The following is a 23,839-nucleotide window of genomic DNA, read 5'->3' as shown; positions in this document are numbered from 1 at the left end:
TGTGCTATGACTACGTGCCAGGACAGAACAATGCTCCAGTTTTACTTTTACTCTCTTGGCTCAAAAATAGCCAGTAATTTCTTGGTCCTTTCTAACTGGAAAAGCCATTAATTACGTTAACTCTATGTAAATTATTTCTATTAGAGATTATTTCTATTTAAGTCTATATTGTCAGTTTCAGGGTTTTGCCTTGGCTTTGGTGGAAAGAGAGTTATAGTTATTTTGGTTAAAAATAAAATAAATTAAAATTTCAAACAATTTGGCTAAGTTATAATTCCTTACAAATGGATTTATAATAATGGAGAAAGAAACATGCACTCCAAGAAGTTGGTTTAAGCAAGGAAACCTCAAACTAAATTCTAAAATATACTTTAGTAAGCAAACATAAAACAATTTTTGAAAATTTTTATACTTACAGGCAAATGAGTAAACACTTGAAAGATGCTTCTCAAAAAATTTATAAGGTCCATTAAATAACCACTAGCTCTTCCATCTGGCTCAGACATTGTCCAGTCATAATCAGCAAGCTGAACAAATTCATCAATTTTTTGATTCAGTTTGGTATATATTTCTCCTTCTGCTGCATGTCGAGCATCCTAACATGGGACAAAATAACAACAAAAGACAAGAAACAGATAATAAAACAAGTGTTTTTACAATTCTAGATATTATTTTACATTTACCTTTGGTTTAATATTTTAGTCATTTATTCAAAGTCCAGGAAAACTGTTGGTTTTTTTTTTTTTTCTGGCAGTACTCTATTTATTTGACTGGATATCACATCTTTTCTTAGTTCCTTTCTAACCTATCACCTTTTTTTGTCTTTATGTGATAGAATACTTTATGAGATATTAATTCCTGACTTGTTCTCACAACTCTAAGAGGACCCTTAAGAGAAACAGAAGTAGAAAAACGAAAGTTGCCAAGAACACAGAAGACCACCTCTATCTAACCCCTGATTCACTGAGAGCAATTAAGTTGGACTATCACAGAAGAAATGGAATATCTGCCAGTGCTTTGAGTTTAAGAAGGGGTGGAGGCAGAAGAGAAAGAGATTGAGATAGTTAATTTCTCTGAGAAGAAAGAAACAATAGGAGTGATGCCAGCAAAAATAACAGCGGGAGGATCTCCAAACATTTTCTCATCCATAAAAGTAACCAGAAAACTTATCAAAAATTGTCAAAATCAACCTTTTCAGAACTCTGAAAATTAGCTCAAAACTTGCAGAAATACAGGCATCATTTATTCAAGAAAAACAGCTAAATCTTGGTAGAAAAATGAGCTTTGTAGCATTTTAATGTGCCCTATTTCCATTATTCTTCCTCTGTTCCAGCTCTACAGTACTCTCAAAAGACAACATTCTAAAACTCTGGTGGAAACCTATAGCTTGCCAGCTATCAAAGCAGACAGAACAGAGCTGCAGCTCCTTCAAAGCCACATTCTCAGAGAATTATCATTATTTGACCTATCTGGTGGTTCCCTGGAAGACTCCATGCCTATTTACAGGGATGTCTTTATTTGACCTGAATCAGGACTTGCCTAGTACAAAAAGCCTTTTCCCCAGGGGCAGCTGTCAAAAACAATTAGAGGCAATAAGTTTAACATGGAGGATGCCTGAGATGGTAGGTAACAACTGGGACAAACGATAGGTCAACCAAAGGGCTTAAAAGGAAAAATTAGGGAATAAAATGTCCACAGATGACTTTGAAAAGCTCTAACAGATTCCTGGGCATCTAAAGGGCCACATACATACATAGGGCTGTGTACACACTTGGGAAAGACCTAAGAAGGCTCCAAGCTCTCATTTATGGCTGACCTTGAAGCTCTGTGCAAGACAGAAATAAAACAGGGTAGTGACAGGAGAAAAGCAAATTCTAGGCAGCAGTTTTATGTGACTAGCCAAAGGAAACTGTTGAAATAGCTGCAGAAGCTATGGGCTGATAAGACAAGACCCTGAAAAACAGGGCGTAAACCATGCTGGCTAAGACTGACAAGACTCAACATGGTGACAGATTTGGCCTAAGTTTCACCCAGGGCTCAATGTACACTCATAACATACTATATCACATACCCACCAGTGCCATGACAATTTTAGGAACACTCATATTTGGTGTAAAAATGGGTGGCACCACAGTTCCAAAAAAATTCCACCTTTTTCCAGGAATCATCATGAATATTTCATCCCTTGGTTAAAGAAACTCATAAAGATAGCAGCTCCACCCCACCTTGTGCATGACTCACTCACTCTCTCTCTCTCAAGTGTGCCTGCACTCCCCTTTCTTGAATGTGTACTTTTTTGTTTTGCAATTAAGTCTCCATACTTTCACTATTTTCTGACTCATCCTTGAATTCCTTCTCACGACAGTGTCAAGAGCCTGGACACTGGCTGGGATCGAGGTCCCAGCAGCATTTGGGGACGTCCCCTAGCCCACTGGTATCATGTGCAAGCAGGAAGTAAAAGTCAAAGCAGAGTGATTAACTTCCTATCTCAGTGTTTAAGACACACCCCAACATGTGCACGGAGCCCTTTGGCAAAGACTAGGGGACTTACAGGTTCCAGGCTTTTAAGCAGATCTGTATCCAATCACTAGATGACCACTAAGCTAACCAAGCAAAGACTTCAGTGGCCACATATGACAAAGAACACAGACTTACAGATTTAGTTCAGAAAGGTCACAAAACAAACAACAGATGGGAGAAACAACAAACCCTTGGGAGAGGAGAGAACTTCCAAAGTTGTCATCTTATATTATTATAAATGTACAGTTATCAACAAAAAATGACAAGTTATGCAAAGAAACAAAGTATGACCAATACACGGAAAAAAAGCAACCAATAGAAACTGTGAGGCAGCTCAGATGTTGAACTTATAGGACAAAAACTTAAGAACAAAAGGAAACCATATCTAAAGAACTAAAAGAAAATTATGAGAATACATCAACAAATAGGGAATATAAATAGAAATTATTAAAAAGTACAATAAGTGACACGTGTAATCCTAGCACTTTGGGAGGCCGAGGCAGGTGGATTACCTGAGGTCAAGAGTTCGAGATGAGCCTAGCAAACATGGTGAAACCCCATCTCTACTAAAAATACAAAAAATTAGCCACACGTGGTGGTGTGTGCCTGTAATCCCAGCTACTTGGGAGGCTGAGGCAGGAGAATCACTTAAACCTGGGAGGCTGAGGTTACAGTGAGCCAAGATGGTGCCACTGCACTCCAGCCTGGGTGACAGAGTGATACTCCATCTAAAAAAAGAAAAAAAACAAAGTACAATAAGTGAAGTGAAAAAAAATCACTAGGCTGGGCGTGGTGCCTCACGCCTGTAATCCCAGCACTTTGGGAGGCCAAGGCGGGTGAATCACGGGGTCAGGAGATCAAGACCATCCTGGCTAACATGGTGAAACCCTGTCTCTACTAAAAATACAAAAAAATCAGCCAGGCCTGCGCCTGTAGTCCCAGCTACTCGGGAGGCTGAGGCAGGAGAATGGCATGAACCTAGGAGGTGTTCCTTGCAATGAGCCGAGATCGCGCCACTTCACTCCAGCCTGGGCAACACAGCGAGACTCCGTCTCAAAAAAAAAAAAAGAAAAAAAATCACTAAAGAAGTTCAACAGCAGATTTGAGCAGGCAGAAAAACCAGAAGACTTGATCCACAATATAAATCAACTGGACCTACCAGACGTCTATTGTACACTCCACTCAGCAAGAACAGACCACACATTATTCTCAGATGAATAATCAAAATGTACCATTCCCACATTTTAACACTTCTTTGGCTCCCTCTCCAATTTTCACACTAACCACTTACTACTCACTGCCATGGTGGGCTGGGGAAAACCAACTATTGATAGACATCTTTCTATTTGCATGCCTGGCTTCACAGTAGGATTAGAACAAGAATTCCAAGATATTTCTTCTCTCCCCATTCAGTGATCCAACACAAAGCTGACATTAAGGAGAGGCACTGAGTTCAACAGAGCTTCCCCTCAACTACAGAAGAAAGTAAAAATAAACATTACTTTAGATAAAACAGATATTTAAGTTAATGTTAATTATATGAATTGAAATTTTAATGAAGCACTATTAAATATGGTAGTAGCAAGATGAGCTCTGACTCAAAATAGTTAACTTATACAGTCATCCTCTGGTAAGAGATTGGTTCCGGGATCTCCCTCGGATACCAAAATCTGCAGATGCTGAAGTCCTTTATATAAAACGGTGTGGTATTTGCATATAATCTACACACATCCTCCTGTATATTTTAAACAATCTCTTGATTACTTATAACACCTACTACAATGTAAATGCTATGTAAATAGTTGTCACACTGTATTGTTTAGGGTATAATGACAAGAAAAAGAAGTCTGTACATGTTCAGTACAGATGCACCACGCATTTTTTCTTCCAAATATTTTTGATCTATGATAGGCTGAATCCAAGATGGGGAACCCAGAGATATGGAATGAAGGCAGGAAGTGTGTGTCTGTTTTCATTCACTGATATATCCCTAGCACCGAGAACAGTGCTTGGCACATAGTAAGCAGTAGATGAGCACTTGTTAAATGAAAAAAGGAAATCACCCCTGTCTTGAAAAAAGTTTATAATCTAGTTGAGGACAGAAAATCTAGATAAGGATAGAAAATACAATAATCGACCAGGTGCGGTGGCTCACATCTGTAATCCCAGCTCTTTGGGAGGCCAAGGTGGATGGATTACCTGACGTCAGAAGTTCGAGACCAGCCTGGCCAACATGGTGAAACCCCGTCTCTACCAAAAATACAAAAATTAGCCGGGCGTGGTGGTGCACACCTATAATCCCAGCTACTCAGGAGGCTGAGGCATGAGAATTGCTTGAACCCAGAAGGCAGAGGTTGCAGTGAGCTGAGATCGCGCCACTGCACTCCAGCCTGGGCAACAGAGTGAGACTCCATCTCAAAAAAATAAATAAATAAAAATAAAGAAAATACAATAATCCCAAAATGAATAAACATGCACAAATTATACTAACTACATGTATAGTAAAAGTATACCAAATAAGAAGAGATCATGTTGGTTAGAAATAGGGTTTCATGGAGGAAAAGCTACATGGTGATATGGAAAAATAGGAATCTAGAAGAAGTATTTATGTGGTGGCTGTTCCAGTTACTATTTTTGAGTTAGTGGCTCAAAATAACAAATATTTTGTTATACTCACAGGTTCTATGGGTCAGGAAACAGTGGAGATGACTTTGTACTACAGCATCTGTGACCAGCTGGAAAAGACTTGAAGGCTGGCAATAAGACTCAATAGCTGGGGATTAGAATCATCTGGAGGCTTCCTCACTCATATGTCTGGCACCGGGGATGGGTAGCCTTTCCATGTTGCTTGGCTGCCTCAAAGCCAAGCACTTTAGTGTTTCCTCAAAGCACTAAAGTGGCTAAAGAGTAACTGGGCTTCTTACATGGCAGCACAGGGCTCCAAGCATGTGTGCTCCACACTTGGAATAAAGGCAATAACACATTGCCTTTTATGTCCTAGCCTCAGAAGTCTAAAGTCTCAAATGATTTTTACTGTACTCTCTTGGTCAAAGCTGTCACAAGTCTGCCCAGATCAAGAGAAGGGGTAGATACAGGTCCCCACTTCTCAATGAGAGAAGTGTTAAGGAATTTGTAGCCATTTAAAAAATCCATTCCTGCTAATAATGAATAACGAAGAAATGACTCATAAAGAATATGGGTTAGTACTTCCACTTACTTAATAGAAAAAAACAAAACGGTTTTGGGAAAATGGGAAGGCGTGTGATTCCCACTATTTCACTTATCTTTACATCTTAAGCAAATTAACTTAATTTCTTATTTATGAAATGAGAATCATCCCCATCTCACAGGGCTGTTTTGAGCATTATACAAGCTTCTACAATTAATACAAAGTACCTAACAGTAATTGGCACCCAGAAGGGGCTAAAACAAATTAGTTTTCTTATACTTACTTATGTTTTTTTACCTAGTAATGCTCAATAAATGTCTTACTAAAAGAACTGTATGGAGACTATTAATATATCACAATTCCAAGCCTTCCAAATTGCCCAAGTTGGCTTAACTTAGTGTAGTTATTTTTATGTAAGGGAGAAAAAAATGGGTATTAAACATTAACAGAATTTTTTTTATGTAAAACATGGCAGGCACAGTGGTTCATGCCTATAATCCCAGCAGTTTGGGAGGCTGAGGCAGGAGGATCACTTGAGGCCAGGAGTTAAATAACTGCCTGGGCAACATAGTGAGACTCTGTCTCTACCAAAAAATAAAAAGTTTAGCTGGTCATGGTGGCTTGTGCCTATAGTCCTAGCTACTCAGGAGGCTGACGTGGGAGGATTGCTTGAGCTCAGGAGTTTGAGGCTGCAGTAAGCTACGATTGCACCACTGCACTGCAGCCTGGGTGACAGAGCAAGACCTTGTCTTTAAAAAAAAAAAAAAAAAAAAAAAAGGTGAAACACTAACCAGTGGAAAGGGGTGTCATATTTAATATGTATAATTCATGGCAGTAACACCTATTTCTCTTTAACTTCATTAACATTAGGGGCAGGTACCTAAGATGGTAAATGCTTATGACCTACAGAACTAAAGATAACACACCTTAATGACATCATTTGTAAGTCAATTTTCTCAAAGCAATACAAAAATATGTATTTACCATTTTGTATTTTGCCCCAGTGTTCATAATCAGTTCCCTCATTCATGTCTCACTACATTTACTGAATCTAAGCAGATGAATATAGTTCACTACACAACTGAAGATAGGCAGTAATTCCAGAAGGCAGCTGGATAAGAGAACCCTAAACCTCAGAACTATGTACAATCATCTCATAAATACTCAACCTGCTTCCCTTCTATCACCAGGCAAAGAAAATTGAGAGTCTGATTGCTCCTATCTTTCGCTGCATTTCCTATCTGCACTCAGACCACTATTTATGATTTCTTTTGCTTTTTTGGGATGCCTCTAATACAGGCAGGAAGAGAAGATGCATAACAAGATTTTAAAAGCCAGATTCAAGAAGCTCCCCTCCTCCAAACTTACAGAGCTAAAGTACTTGGTTAACTTTAGATTGATATAAAACTGGGTATTTTATTAAAACCAAATTTAAATCCAGCTTTCTCTTTTTTTACTTTACAGAATTTTATTAAAATAAAATAAAGACATTAGTTCACATTTTCCTAGATTTAAAAAAGCAATATGGGACAATTGAAATATTAACCAAAAGTTGAGGGGGTGGTAGAGACCAAATATCTAGAAATTTTTAAGTCACGAGGGAAAAAACACTATTTTTATCTGAAAGAAGAAAATTTAAAATGATGACAAAACCATTCACACCATCACACTAAAAAGCTTCTGCATAGCAAAAGAAACTACCACCAGAGTGAACAGGCAACCTACAAAATGGGAGAAAATTTTTGCAACCTACTCATCTGACAAAGGGCTAATATCCAGAATCTACAATGAACTCAAACAAATTTACAAGAAAAAAACAAACAACCCCATCAAAAAGTGGGCAAAGGATATGAACAGACACTTCTCAAAAGAAGACATTTATGCAGCCAAAAGACACATGAAAAAAATGCTCATCATCACTGGCCATCAGAGAAATGCAAATCAAAACCACAATGAGATACCATCTCACACCAGTTAGAATGGCAATCATTAAAAAGTCAGGAAACAACAGGCACTGGAGAGGATGTGGAGAAATAGGAACACTTTTACACTGTTGGTGGGACTGTAAACTAGTTCAACCATTGTGGAAGTCAGTGTGGCGATTCCTCAGGGATCTAGAACTAGAAATACCATTTGACCCGGCCATCCCATTACTGGGTATATACCCAAAGGATTATAAATCATGCTGCTATAAACACACATGCACACGTATGTTTACTGCGGCACTATTCACAATAGCAAAGACTTGGAACCAACCCAAATGTCCAAGAATGATAGACAGGATTAAGAAAATGTGGCACATATACATCATGGAATACTATGCAGCCATAAAAAATGAGTTCATGTCCTTTGTAGGGACATGGATGAAAGTGGAAATCATCATTCTCAGTAAACTATCGCAAGGACAAAAAACCAAACACTGCATGTTCTCACTCATAGATGGGAATTGAACAATGAGAACACATGGACACAGGAAGGGGAACATCACACTCTGGGGACTGATGTGGGGTGGGGGGAGGGGGGAGGGATAGCATTAGGAGATATACCTAATGCTAAATGACAAGTTAATGGGTGCAGCACACCAGCATGGCACATGTATACATATGTAACTAACCTGCACATTGTGCACATGTACCCTAAAAGTATAATAATAATAAAAAAAATAATAATTATTATTATAATTACATGCTTTCTAGACCATGTTTAGGGAAAAAGTGGTTCAGAAAACACCACTTTCTAAAAGGAACTAAGCAAAAATAAAAGGGAAAACATAAAAATTTATTTATTGCTTTTTGTTATTGTCACTAGAACTTTGTTGATAAGTCTGTTTTTCTGAGGTGACACCACGAGCAGGTTCCACTTTTCCCATAAAATATCTAAGTTAAAATAACCTTTTCTCAAGATGTTAAAAAACTTTCGGGGAAGGGTACCTAATATTTTTTAAGGTTTATTAATGCTTTCCACGGGCTATAATAGGAAGCAAATAAATCTATGTCAGGGAATCACGGGCTGTACTGTGTCAAAGAAAAATTTCAGACAGCACTCCCGAGCAGATATATGATTAAAGTCAACAGTTGAAAGGACTTTCCTAAGGACTAAGAATTCTGCTTATTTTATAATCCAGACAAATATAATCATTAGAAAACATATGTGTCTGATCTTTGTAGCTGCATGAACTGGCTCACTATATTTTCTTTTTAAAGAAATGGGAGCAAGGATAGAAAGAAAAGATAGAAAAGGCTTTCAATGTAACTTTTCCTGTAGTTATACATAGGAATACACTAAATTATGTGGTAAGACATTCCTAAGAGATGATTACTAATGATTACTAGCGATTTAGTAATTGCTAAGGAAATTAGTTAGAACTTCTTGGGGAGTTCTACAGTTGAACCCAGAATAGTCTCAATCTTATGACCTTAACAGAAGGTCAAGAGCATTATCAACTCTTGACATTCTAGTCAGCATATCAGCTAACTCTTAAATAAAATGTAAAGATTCAGTTTATAAACAAAGTAATTCTTCCTTTGTTTGTTAAGGAAATAGTGCCCTCTGGAGGCAGAAATGTATCTAGCATAATTTGAGAACTTTAAAAAAAAATTTCAATGTGTAAGAATTAAATATACTATCTGTGGTTCCCACCCATAGGTGTGCAACAGAACCCACCTGAGGAACTTTTTAAAACATACACATGCACAAATTCCACCTAGACCTCCTGGAGCATAAACATGTGTGTTTTGAATAAAAGCTAAGTAGTAATAGCTAAAGATTTTAGTAAACATATACGATTTACTGTCTATTGTCCATTCCCCCTCTTGGAATAATTCCTAAATACATTTTGGAAAATCACCCTGCCCCCATTCACAGCTATCTCATTTGGGTAAGACTGAACTGATACCTAGCTCCAAGGTTGGGTCTTGCTAAGTTTAAGTCAATTACCAGTCCCATCCTCTTACAAAAAAATTATACAGCAGCTGGTGGAGGGAGACAGTTTCTCTTCCTTTAGATGACAGGACCTGACGATGTGAGGTTTGGGACTGTGAGCAGGCAGTCATTTTGCTACCAGACTGAGACAGCCTAGAGCTGCTGGGAACTGCTGGGTCACTATAAGTAGTCTGACGATGAGGCCAAAATTGCATAAAGCAGAGTTAAAAGATGGAGAGACTCTGGATCCATGGTGACATCTACTGAGCAGCAGTGCCCTATCTTTGGACATCTCAGTGTCACTGGCCAATAATTTTTCCTTTATTGTTTAAGAAACTTTGAGTTGGTTTTTCTATCAGTTCCTGTCAATTTTCTGTTAATAACCCTGATTAATACAACTATCTTATAAGAGAAACATTTATTCAATATTTAAGAAAAAAGTTATTTGATTTTGCTCATTTAAAGCAAGGGAAATACATGTATATTTTTATGGGCCTCAAATATGTAGGCAATAGATAAAGTTAGAGCTATCACCATAAAGGTGTCCTCCCTAATTAACTTCTTCCTGCTCTAATAAACAAAATTCCAATAATCCATTATCTTGACCTAAACATTTCTAATGTTAGTTACACTGCATATAGCATCCAACTTATTATCCAATGTCACTACTAATGCAGAAGGGAAAAAGCAAATAAGACTAACCAATATGATTTATTAACAGTATTTAGTTATAATGAAGGAAAAGGTATAATAAAATGGCCAGAGAAGCCAATTAATAAATTATATTTTTTAAAAAATATATATATAATTTCCATTATTTATTTTAGATGTTAATGTGGCAATCAAAAGAAGTTGTTTTATTCTTTATATTCTTGTTTTATTATTTTCTTTACATTTAGTACTTAAAAATCAACCAAAAAATAAAAGAGGGATTTGTGTGCTAAGCATCTCATTAAATTAGCAAAAAGCACTAATTCACCTGGTTACTTTTCATCAGGTTTTTTCATTATATATTACTGTGATTTTTTTTTTAAGAGTATTAGGCATTAGGATATGTATTGTGCCTTATACGCATGCAAATCACGCAAATCACAGATTACCATTTGATCAATACTCTGGGTAAAACAAAGCTCAAGATCTGCTCCATAATGAACTAAGAAATCAAAAGTTAAAAGCCATGAAAAGCTTGTATGAATTACAAGAACTGAAGTATCATAAAGTTCTAGAAATCTCTCTAAAAGATTATCTTGCTGGGTACAGAGGCTCTCGCCTATAATCCCAACACTTTGGGAGGCTGAGGCAGGAGATCACTTAAGCCCAGGAGTTTGAGACTAACAGGGGTAATATGGTGAGACCCTATCTCTACAAAAAATAAATTTTAAAAAATCGGCCACGTAAGATGGTGCGCACCTGTAATCCCAGCTACTCGGAAGCCTGAAGTGGGAAGATCACTTGAGCCCAGGAGTTCAAGGCTGCAGTGAGCCATGATCCAAAAAAAAAAAAAAATTGCTCTTTATAAAAAGAAATACAGTCATCATGGACTATAAGCCAGAGATTAATAATATCACAGTTCTAAAGTACACAGGTCACAAATAGTATAACTAAATGTTCTATTACAAAGGTAGGTTACTGTAAGAGTTATGTTAATTATACCAAAAACAATTTTCAGAGGGAAATACAAAGTACTTCTTAGAGAGTTAGATAATGCAAGGTGAAGTATTAGGTAAAAAGCTACAGACCAGATACAGCTGAAGATCGAAATTTAAGTAAAGGAAACTGACACTAACTGCTTCTAGAAGAAATTACATTTTTCCCCAGAATATACATTCAAAACACATGTAAACCAAACATTATTTTAAACCAAAAATAAGCATCCTTATTAACATAAGATGAATAAATATGATTTTACATTCCATCTTCTGGGTCATTATCTGAATGTCTGAATATAACTTCAGCTTTCTGCCTTCTGTGCATGGGTTTATACCAATTCTTCCTTATCCTCATCTCTGCTGATTAAAATCTTACCCATGCTCCAAACTGATACAAATACTTAAATGCCTTCAGGGTCCAGGCAGGTAACAAGAATAAGTATGGCAGGCAGGGTATTTACCGTAGGCAGGATCATTATAGAGTTTAAGTCTCATCTAAAGGTATGCAAATTCGAAACATTTAGAAAAACCACAAAACCAAATCAAACATGTCTACAGGACCAAATTCATCTACTATTACACACTGTTGTTATTTGTTTGTAGTTATCTGTTCTTCTAGATTAAAAGAATCCTAGTGGTCAAGAACCATTCCATATCTTCCCCTCAGCAATTAGCACAGTACCACAGAAATGCACTTTAGGGCCTGACAGCGGCTTACACGTGTAATCCCAGCACTTTGGGAGGCTGAAGCAAGAGGATTGCTTGAGTCCAGGAGTTCGAGACCAGCCTGGGCAATACAGTTAGACCCTGTCTCAACAAAACAAATTTTTTTAAATCAGCCAGGGTAGTAGCATGGGCCTGTAGTCCTAGCTATTTGGGAGGCTGAGGTGGGAGGATTGCTTGAGCCCAGGAAGTCGAGGCTGCAGTAAGCCAGGATCAAGTCACTGCACTCTAACTTGGATGACAGAGTGGGACCCTGTCTCAAAAAAAAACCATATATATATATTTGTTTAACATTTTTACATTACATTATATATACATTTTTGCTTAATAAACATCATTTAACATACACCCCCAAGTGAAAAATGACACTCAGTTTAGACAGAACCATCTAAGGAATTACTGCTTTGTTTACAGGACTATCTTTTGGGACACAATCAAAGCCTTACTTTAGATAAGACTAAATATTTCATTTCTTGTTCTTTATCAAAGTAGCCTGTCCTAGAATAACCTAAATCTCTCATAGAGCCACCTGCTAATTACCTCACTTGTAGAGGGAAATAAGGGTTTTGAGCTATAATCAATTATCTGGAATAATTCAAAATCCAGTCTTTGGATTATCTGAGATTGTCACAGGTCACTGTAAACTAAATACTCCTCTAATTCTCCGATTACCTAAGTTATCTCCTTTTCCTTTTTAAAAAGTGGCTGCTACATTTTTACCTTTCTAGTTTTCAGGGGCTTTTGTACCTCAAAAGTGTTCACAAATAATGACTAGTGGCTTTGTGGTAGCATCTGCCACTCCTTAAGTGGTTGTTTGTCATCAGGTTTGCAAATCATCTGATATAAATAGCTTTTTAAAGTAGTCCTCAACCATTTATCTCCCTACTCTATTTCTGCTTTCCATGATCTTTATAAGTGGCATTTTCTATAATTAACTGATTACTGATGATATTAAAAAAAAAAAACAGAAAGCGGAGCACTCTTATCTATGAGGATTGAGGTCTCTACATTTTGTTGATCCTCCTCTTTTGTTTACAGAACTGAAAAAATGTTTTTATTTTTCCTGTTACCTTTTATGTTTTTGGCAAAGTAGCATGTCCCTTATTTACTTTTCTGTTCTATTTACGAAGGGACCTACAATTACTTATTCTATTCCATATATATTTGTTACCCAATCTGCTTTTGCTTTTGGTTGTTTTCTAACTTACCTTTTAGGATTTTATGTCATTCAAATGTATTAAATCAGCTGTAAGCATAAAACTGCTTTATACAGTCCTCTCTAATGGGGGAAGGCCAGAAAAGAAGTTGGTGGTAAAGGATGACAAAAGAAATAAATGTCATATACATTGCCTTTTTAAAATGGCAATCAAATTGCATACACAATACAATGAATTTTACAAAGGAACACTCCATCAATAAAAAAGCATATAAGTAATCAGAAGCTGACATGCAATTAATCAGTCAAGGCGTAATTTTGCAAGTACCTTCACAAAGCAATACATCAGCTTTACATAGATAAAACAACAAAACATTATAATTAAAATGAAAAATTTTTAAACTGCCAATAATACCTCATTAGTTCTAAATGTTTATGCCAGTTCCTGAATTTGTATCTTTACTACTAAAAATTAAATAAACATAAATTATATTTTACCCATACCGTAACATCTCAGTCAAAGGTCATGTATCCAGTCAATAACCAGGATGAAAGCAAAAGAAAAGTTTCTAAATAGCCAAAAGTGATACAGTTCACACACTAATAAATAAGGTGTAGTAAATTCTATCATGGAATACCATATTGAATTCAAAATAAATAAACTACAGCTACATACAACAACACAAATGAAATACCCCAACTCCTGCTGAGTAAAAGAAGTCAGACACACAAAAAGATGCACTCTGTATGATTTCATTTAAATAGAACCCAGAAAAAGGCAAAACTACTCTGCTGTTAAAAGTCAGTACTGAGAGGAAAAGAGATAGTGACAAAGGAGAGGAATGAGGAAGGCTTCTACGGTGCTAGTAATGCTTTATTTCTTGACCTCATAGTTACAAGTGTGTTCACCTTTTTTTTTTTGCAATTTAAATAGACTATTTTTTAGAGTAGTTTTAGATTAACAGCAAAACTGAACAGAAAGTACAGAGATTTACTACATACCCCACAAATTCCAAAGTCCACAGTGTACACCGGATTCACTCATAGTGTTTTACATTCTATGGGTTTTGATGCATGTATACACAATTACATACTTTTAGAGCAATAGTCTCACTGCCCTAAACATCCTCTGTGCTTCACTTAGTTATCCCTCCACCACTCCCTCACTCCTGGCTACCATTAATTTTTTTATTGCCTCCATAGCTTTCTCTTTTCCAGAATGTCACATAGTTGCAATCATACAATATGTAGACTTTTCAGACGGGCTCCTTTCACTTAATAATATGCATTTAAGTTACCTCCATATCAATGGCTAGATAGCTCATTTCTTTTTAGTACTTAATAATATTCCATTGTCCAGATATACCAGGGTTTATTTATACATTCACCTACTGAAGGACATCTTGGTTGCTTCCAAGTTTGGGCAATTATGAATAAAGCTGCTATAAACATCCATGTGCAAGTTTTTGGGTGAACCTAAGTTTTCAACACCTTGGGATAAATACCAAGAAGCACAATTGCTGCATCATATGATAAGACTGCGTTTCACTTTCTAAGAAGCTGCCAAATGGTCTTCCAAGGAGGCTGTAGCATTTTGCATTCCCACTAGCAATGAGTAAGAGCTTCTGTTGCTCCACATCCCTGTCAGCGTTTGGTGTTGTCATTGTTCTGAATTTTGGCCACTCTAATAGGTGTGTAGTGGTATCTCACTGTTGTTTTAATTTGCATTTCCCTTATGACATATATATGGAACATCTTTTCATATGCTTATCTGGTATCTCTGTATCTTCTTTGCTGAGGTATATGTTAAGGTCTTTGGCCCATTTTAAAATCAATTGTTCATTTTCTTCTCATTGAGTTTTAAGAGTTCTTCGCATATTTCAGACAAGAGTCCTTTATCAGATAAGTCTTTTTCAAATATTTTCTCCCAGTTCTGTGGCTTGTCTTCTCATTCTGTTGACAGGGTCTTTCATAGAACAGAAGTCTAAAATTTTAATGAAGTTCAGTTTATCAATTATTTCTATCATGGATTTTTCCTTTGGGGAACAATCAAGACCAATTAAAAAGTCATCGCCCCACCCAAGGTCATCTAGATTTTCTCCTATGTTATCTTCTAGGGGTTTTATCATTTTGCATTTTACATACAGATCTGTGAAACATTTTGAGTCAGTTTTTGTGAAGGGTGTAAGGTCTGGTCTAGATTCATTTTTTTACATGTGGATGTCCAGTTGATTCAGCACTATTTGTTGAAAAACTATCTTTGCTACATTTTATTACCTTTGCTCCTTTGTCAAAATTCAGTTGACTATATTTATGTGGGTCTATTTCTGGGGTCTTTAATCTGTTCCATTAATCTATTTGTCTGTTGTTTGTCCAATACCACATCTTATTCATTACTACAGCTTTGTTTTGTTTTGTTTTGTTTTGTTTTTGAGACGGAGTTTCACTCTACCGCCAGGCTGGAGTGCAGTGGTATGATCTCGGCTCACTGCAACCTCTACCTCCCGGGTTCAAGCGATTCTCCTGCCTCAGCCTCCCGAGTAGCTGGGATTACATGTGCGCACCACCACGCCCAGTTAATTTTTGTATTTTTAGTAGAGACAGGGTTTCACCATGTTGGCCAGGATGGTCTTGATCTCCTGACCTCATGATCTGCCCACCTCCCCCTCCCAAAATGCTGGGATTACAGGCATGAGCCACTGCACCCAGCCTCATTACTACAGCTTTATAGTAAGTCTTGAAGATGGGTAGTATCAGTCCTCCAACTTTGTTCTTCTTCAATACTCTGTTGGTTCTTCTGGGTCTTCTGTCTCCATATAAAGTTAAAGATCACTTTGTCAACATCCATAGAAAAACTTGCTTGGATATTAATGGGGAATACATTAAATCTGTAGATCAAGTTGGGAAGAACTGACATGTACCATGTCCTTGCTCCATAAGAGGAGAGTTTCAAGCCCTTAAAGACAATTTACTACTGTCACTTCGCCACAATCCTAAAAGGCTTTGCTACATAGTCATTAGCAGACAAAAAGAAAAAAGAGGCAAGTTAGAAAAAGAATCAGAAGTGCATTTCTTCTAGGCATTTACAGTTGCAATTACTGCCAGGACTCAAAAGAAAACTCTTCAGAGTAGCAGGCTGGAAAAGCTCCTTGGAGCCAAGTTAAAGATCCCTGATGCCAAAGAGAAAGAACTGGACTATTTCTCTACCACACAAGTTAGAAAGGGAATGGTATTTCTATTTTTTTTCCTCTATACTGATGCAAATTTTTCCAGTTAGGAGAAGACTTATATTAGCTTTAAGTAGTTCTCTAATTGGGTCTGAGTTACTTTCAAAAAGCTGAGGTACTGCTTGAGGGTAGGAACTACTTATTGAACCTCTTTTATATCACTTACAGAGTTAGCAAACAAGCTAACAAAACAGTCTATACGCTATTTTATAACATAAATACTTATGACACAAGATCAGGTAGCTTGTGTGTGCATATGCAGTTTTTGGAAGGGAAGCAAATGGAGGTGTAGGTATCAAGTACTTGTTTCCAGAATCATTAAGCAATCAAATAGAAAGATGTTTTCTAGGGTCACTGAACTGAAAAAAAAATCAGGCTAAGAGGCTATATAATCCAATCAAATGTCTACAGCCAAGACTGTACTTCAATCGTTTTTGTGAAAGAGGCAACAGACTATTCACTATGAATGGAAATTCCCCAGTGTCCCTCAGTAATTCACTTTAATATTGATTTAACAATCCTCCCTGTTGAAATGCTTCCCCTTTTCACATTTAGAGACAAATTCCTCTTGAAACAGACCAAAAGACAGAACTGAAAAATACTTGACCTTCAAATCTTAAGATGAAAACAGCTCTTGCTTCACATATTAGAAAACAGAAAAGCATTTACTGAGTTCTGTGTGAAAACAGAACAAACAAATAAACAACAAAAAACAAAGATGCTTTGCTATTTACAGAGCAGAACTTGATTTCCAAGGAAATACACCAAGGAGTATGCAATGATAGTTATGGCTTCAACTCTGGAATGATGAACAAGAGCTAACATTTCTAAACATTCTTTCCCAACAGGCAGATTTTGAGAAAAACAGTTCCAAGATCCCCTAATCTAAGAGCATTGTGTTCCAGTATCTTTGGTTCTCTGGCTTATGACCGATAAGAACAATTACTTGAAGATCCCTAGAAACACAAGATGCTAAGGCAATTCATGTTTTAATCAGAGGGTACTGGGTAAGCATATTAAAAGTAATGTTAACAGTTAAATATGCCTACAACTCTAAGCCTGAGAAATCCCTTCTTGACAGGGTATCAGTAACAGATGGATGTAAGGACAGAGAGAACAATAAAGAGAAAGTAGAGGCATTATGTAAAATCTAACATAAAAGCTAAGAATCAATTTGTCCTTGGATAAATAAGTAACTAAAAACTTGTGGCATCTCCTCCTATATTATCATACTTATTATACCATATTGTTAAGTGTCTTTTATTATTTTTTTCCTCCTCTGAGCTTCTTGAGGGCAAGGATACATTTTTGTATTCTCAGAGTCTAAACAGAGTGCTCAGAGCCTGACTTACATACAGTGAATGGCTCTGGGCTAAGTATCTTCCTTACTCCTCATAATAATCATATGAGGTAGGTACTGTACTGTTACTCTAATTTTATAGATAAAGAAACCTGGAATCATTTACATTAAAGAACTTGCCCAAGGTCACAGAGCAATCTAACTTCAGAGTATATGAATTTAATCACTGTACTATATTATCTGAATAAATGAATGCCTGCTTTTTTAGGCTTCTAAGTTTTAATAACTAATTTTATAAGTCTGCTGATTCAGATATCATTCTGCATTTGTGTCTTATGTACTGAAATGACTACATGAGCTCAAGAGTCACCAGAGGAGCATAATATTTGGGGGCCAAGCAGGTAATTCTAGGATCCCAGGGTTGTTTGTGGACTTCACACTTTCAACATATGGTTAAATGTTAACATTAAATTAGTTATTTTAAAACACAAGTACATTCATTTTTTACAATGCAAGTTACTACAATAAAATCTTGGGGGTGATTGATAATATAACAAAAGTAGTTAAATAGAATTCTTTTTAATAGGAAACTTTTAGAAAGAGCTATAAGGTTAAATTAGCAAGCCCATTTTACAGATAAGTGATCAGTACATGGTTTATCATTAGTTTAATAAAATATTCAATTCAAGGGGATTTATACACACTAGACTAAGCCAGTGTCTCATCTATGACTCCAAATAATAAAACAGCTTATGAAATTATTTAATCTTACATTCTACCTAAAACAACCATTAATTAATCCTCAGTATATCCTGTATATTATTCAGACAGAAATCTTTCCACCCGCAAAAGAGGTAGGACTTCAATGACATGTAATAATATTTATTTTTCTTCAGATCAGAACCAATAAAGGATGGAAAACAAATCTATCCTTTTTTAATTTGTCTTACATTTTAAATTTTCAAAAATAAACACTCATATAGAATTAATTTTTAAACTGTGAAATATTAATTCAGTTAGACCTAGTCAGCACTACTATAAATCATCAAAACATGAACAAAGCATAATACATTGTAGAAAATAAGTATACTTTTCTCCATGTTAATAAGATGTTTACAGTGCCAAAAAGAAACTGACATTTACCTGCTCATTGTTGACAATGAATACCTCTATTCTTAATTTTTAGGAATACAGTAGATCTTGCATATATAAGAACAGTCTTTAATTCCTTAACGTTTGCTTACAGTGACTGAAATGAAAATTTTTGGTCAAATTTTTACATACCTTGAAAGTAGAAAGTCCATAAAGTCTTGTAGTATGAACAGTTTCTTGGGAAATATTTGTAATGTTAGTTATAAAGTCCTCAAGATATTTACAAGCTTGCTCCAGGTGTGTTGTGTTTATGATGATTTGCACCAGCTAGAAAACACAAGATATATCCAGTAAAATACAGGTTACACGTATGTAAAATCACCTAATTTTTAAAAATAGGATTATTACTTCCAGCAACTGTACCATATCTACATAATTGCAGCATTATAGGATACAACTATCTGATTTTAAAAGCCTGTTGCAAATACTCCTTATGAATTTATATATATATACACACACACACACACCAAGAGTCTAAATGCCAGTTATTTTAAAATAACTTTTCATAGTATGTTTCAAATCTTAAACATTTAGCAAGTAAAAAATTAGGATTGTGACTTTTCCTGTAGTCTGGCAATCAGAAATCTAAATAGATGTTCTAACATCTTTATCTACTATTCCCCATATGAACCCTTTTCCCTCATTTTTTTATTTTTTCTTCCAGAGACAGGGTCTTGCTGTCACCCAGGCTGTGTAGTGCAGTGGTATGATTGTAACTCACTGCAGCCTCAACCTCCTGGGCTCAAGTCCAGAGTTAGCTATGAATATAGTTGCACACTACCACGCCTGGCTAATAGTCTTCATTTTTTGTAGAAACAGGGTCTCACTATATTGCCCAGGCTTGTCTCAAACTCCTGACCTCAAACAATCCTCCTGCCTTGGCCTCCCAAAGCTCTCGGATTAGAGGTATGAGCCACTGTGCCTGGGATCCTCACATTTCTGGAATTTACACTGGTGTTTTTATTTTGAAAACAAATCTGCTTATATTAATACATTTAAAACAGGAAGCTAGTTTTACAGAATGACGTTCAGCAATAATTTAAAATAATTGTTTCATACAATGAAACATTTCACTATATGTGTCTTTTTAACCTACCTCTGTCAAACCTATATGAGGTTTTCTAATAAGGTTCAATAAACAGCTACTCAAAGTTCTGGTCAGCAGCAGATTTGTTGATTTTCTAAGCATATCGTCTATTTCTGTTGAGCTAAAAACAAAGATTGATATTATTAAACTTAATGAATGTGGTTAGTTAACATCCTAAATAATTTAACACAGTTTACTAAAATAATTTTCCCCGTCATTATTTTATATCTTTAAATAAACTACAAAGACCCATATTTATTAAATCACAAACTACAATTTAACTTTGCAAAAGGGACATTTTCCATAAAGTAGAATATTCATATATGGCATAATTTAAATTTATCCAATGAACAACCACAGAAAAATCAAGGAGGACTTGGTATAAGGAAACAAAATTATTCCTAAATTCCGACTCCATCATGGGATAGTAACTTTGTTGTTTTATTATTTTTATTATTGTTTTTGAGCCAGGGTCTCACTTTGTCACCCAGGCTGGAGTACAGTGGTGCAATTATAGCTCACTGTAGCCCCAAAGTCCTGGATTCAAGCAATTCTCACACTTCAACATTCTGAGTAGCTGGGACTACAGATGCATGCCACCATGCCCAGCTAGTTTCAAATATTTTATAAAGACAGGGTTGCACTATGTTGCCCAGGCTGGTCTCAGACTCCTGGACTCAAGTAATTCTCCCACCTTGGCCTCCCAAAGTGCTGGGATTACAGACGTCAGGCACCACGCCCAGCCCCAAAAGACAGTCGCTTTGAAAGAAACTTCATACACAACTATAGCTAAAAATTATTTTTAAAATACAAACTGATATGAGCTCTTTCTAGATATAATAAACAAATTTAATTTTTAATATAACTAAGTTATCAATTTTCATTGATTTTTTAAGTCTTCAAAGAAATAAATTACCTTAAACTAATTTTAATATGATGTTTCTTAACATCCTAAGTATTACTAAGCTAGCACTAAAAAACAAATTCCCTTCTCCTAACCATTCGGTCTTCAATTTAAGTAAATAATGATTTCTTGGATACAGCCTCGTTATCACAACAGTTAACTGTCTGTAGACCATGGATTATCCATCTCAGCACTATTGACATTTTAGGGTGGATAATTCTTTGTCGTGGAGACTGTCCTGCACATTTGGATGTTTGGCCTCTATCCACTAGTTTCAAGTAGCACCTCTCCCCTGAACTGTAACAACCAAAGATGTTTCTAGACATTGCCAAATTTGTGGGGAGGAGGTGGTGGCAGGAGAACCAAAATTATCCCCAGTTGAGAACTACTGCCTTAGATACAGGCTAACATTTTTGCATCCTTTTACTTTTTATTAAAATACTACTTTTAAAAATCTGTGGGCCAGGCGCAGTGGATTGTGCCTGTAATCTCAGCACTTTGGGAGGCTGAGGTGGGTGGATTGCTTGAGGCCAAGAGTTCGAAACCAGACTGACCAACATGGCAAAACCTCATCTCCACTAAAAATACAAAAATTGGCAAAGAGCAGTGGCGTGAACCTGTGGTTCCAGCTACTTGGGAGGCTGAGGTGGAAGGATCACTTGAGCCCAGGAGGTCGAGGCTGCATTGAGCCATAATTATGCCACTTCATTCCAGCCTGGGCAACAGAGTGAGTTCCTGTCTCAAAACAAAACAAAAACAAAAGCAAAAACAAAAACAAACAAAAAGAACTATCATTCAACCCAGCAGTCCCATTATTGGGGATATACTCAAAGGAAAATAAATCATTTTACCAAAAAGACACATGTACCCATATGTTCATTACAGCACTATTCACAATAGCAAAGACACAGAATCAACCTAGGTGTCTATGGCAGCACCCCTGGCCTCTACCCACTACTAGTTCCAGTAGCACCTCCCCATTGATAGCAATGTTGGATTGGATAAAGAAAATGTGGTATATAAACACCATGGAATACTACACAGCCATAAAAAAGAACAAAATCATGTCCTTTGCAGCAACATGAATGCAGCTGGAGGCTATTATCCTAAGCAAACTAATGCAGAAACAGAAAACCAAATACTGCATGTTTTCACTTGTAAGTGGGAGCTAAACACTAGGTACACATGGATGTAAAAATGGAAACAACAGATACTGGGGACTACAAGAAGGGGAGGCAGGGGTTGAAAAACTACCTGTTGGGTACTATGCTCGCTACCTGGGTGACACATTCAAGCATACCCCAAATCTCAGCATTACACAATATGCCCCTATAACAAACATGTACCCCATGAATCTAAAATAAAAGTTGAGGAAAAAAAAGTTATGGCATAAAAATAATGTATTAATGTTTCATAAAAGTTATGACAAAAATGCATTTGTGATTAGTAAACTTACCTCCGGTGTAGTGACTCTGAAAATTTAAGGCTGGCATAAATAAATTCTTTAACTTGAATGTAAATATGAGGCACTGACTGAGACATGGGGAATTTCTTTGGGAAAGACTGCTGTAGAAAAAGAAAGTTAATATGAAAAAGACATGCTAATCACTAAAAATGTAAAATTAAATTGATTTCACACTTGAATAGCAAATACCTGCATCAAAAACTCTGTTATATTTCTACATTTTTGATATTTTATCAAAATATTTCTGAAGAAAATAATGTGGCAATTTACCCTTGTTTCTTAAATCATATTATCAGACTTCCAACAAGCAGAGAAAACACATACCAATACCTCTGGTGTATTCTGATGATGAGTATTCTGGTGATGAGTATTCTGTCTGTAGGCAATGCCTAGGCTGTCTGCTTCTTTGTGTATTTATCATACAAGAGTCAGGGTGGCCATGAAAATTATAGGCCAGCTTTCTGGCTCAGAGTCATTAAATAATTCTAAGACTCCCTTCATTTACCTTCAGTGAAGGCTTGATGCCAATTCAAGAAGTTATCGAGTTTATTCCATAACTCCTAGAATACCTTATAGCAGGTTTCTGACCTCCATGCCATTAAACACTGGTATGCAGCCAATGGCTTACAGGGTCCTTCCTGGCTAAACTACTTTGTAAGTCATTATGCATTTGAAATTCTCAGTCTCTAAAAGGTAAACTCCTTCCAAGATTGTTACTAAAAAAACCCTCTTTTCTATTTCAGTAAGTCTAATATACCCTTCTATCTTCACCTTCATTGCAACCTTGTTATATCGGTGAAAGTACCATCACCAAGATCACCAGTGATCTCACAGTTGTTCAATCCAGTGGTTTCTTCAGCTCTCATGTTACCTGACTTTTTTGAAAAATCTGACACAGTTGACCCACTCCTACTTCATAAATGATCTCTCCTTCCTTGGATTCCTGCCCACACTGGTTTTCCTCCTTTTTCTCTACCTACTCTATTTCTTTTCCTCTAGCCATTACTTAATTATTGCTGTGCTTTAGGGTTCTGTCCTAAAACCTCTCTTTCTACTACATATACTTTTCTTGGATGATCTCATATGGTCTTATGACTTCAATCACCATACAAGTACCAATATCTCCAAATCTACAACTCCAGATCAAATCTTTCTCTTAAGTCCAAATTCATGTATCTACCCATTGGACAGCTCCATTTGGCTGTACCATTGAGATGAGTTACTCAATAGGTCCAAAAGTGAAATTATCATCTTTTTCTTCTAAATTTGCTCCTTTTCTGTTTCTTATCACAGTGAATGCTGCCACCATCCAAGGTGGAAACTTGGTTATCTTACTTGACCCCTTTATCTCCGTTACCCCTCATATGCACATAATCAGCAACTCCTGTTGCTCCTACCTCCTAAGCATCTCAAATCAGCTTCAATGACCATAACCCCCATTCAGGTTACATAACCCTCTTCTCTCATCAAGATAAATGCAAAAATCTACTAGGTGGTCTCCCTGCCACCAGTCTTACTCTTTTCCAATCCATTCTCCACATATTAGCCAGATAGGTCTTCCTGAAG

General features: G+C 36.5%; 1 protein-coding gene across 36 annotated transcripts in view; it reads right to left on the bottom strand.

Moving 5' to 3' along the window:
• Positions 1 to 23,839, bottom strand: part of EXOC6 (exocyst complex component 6) — a 254,843-nt gene that overhangs the window by 82,561 nt on the left and 148,443 nt on the right. For 28 of the 36 annotated variants that reach the window (XM_054659792.2, XM_054659800.2, XM_063782010.1 and 25 more), the window contains 4 exons: positions 22,265 to 22,374; positions 19,914 to 20,025; positions 18,950 to 19,084; positions 417 to 596 (listed from right to left, as the gene is read on the bottom strand). In XM_054659792.2, coding sequence (XP_054515767.2) covers positions 417 to 596; positions 18,950 to 19,084; positions 19,914 to 20,025; positions 22,265 to 22,374 — 537 coding nt within the window. The remainder of the gene's footprint in view (positions 1 to 416; positions 597 to 18,949; positions 19,085 to 19,913; positions 20,026 to 22,264; positions 22,375 to 23,839) is intronic. The other 8 variants (XM_063782004.1, XM_063782011.1, XM_063782014.1 and 5 more) reach the window with 1 other exon arrangement.

Source organism: Pan troglodytes, chromosome 8 (genome assembly GCF_028858775.2).
Source record: "Pan troglodytes isolate AG18354 chromosome 8, NHGRI_mPanTro3-v2.0_pri, whole genome shotgun sequence".
Taxonomy (NCBI): Eukaryota; Metazoa; Chordata; class Mammalia; order Primates; family Hominidae; genus Pan; species Pan troglodytes.
Note: the sequence above shows the minus strand (reverse complement) of the source record. Positions and strands in the feature narration are given on the sequence as shown.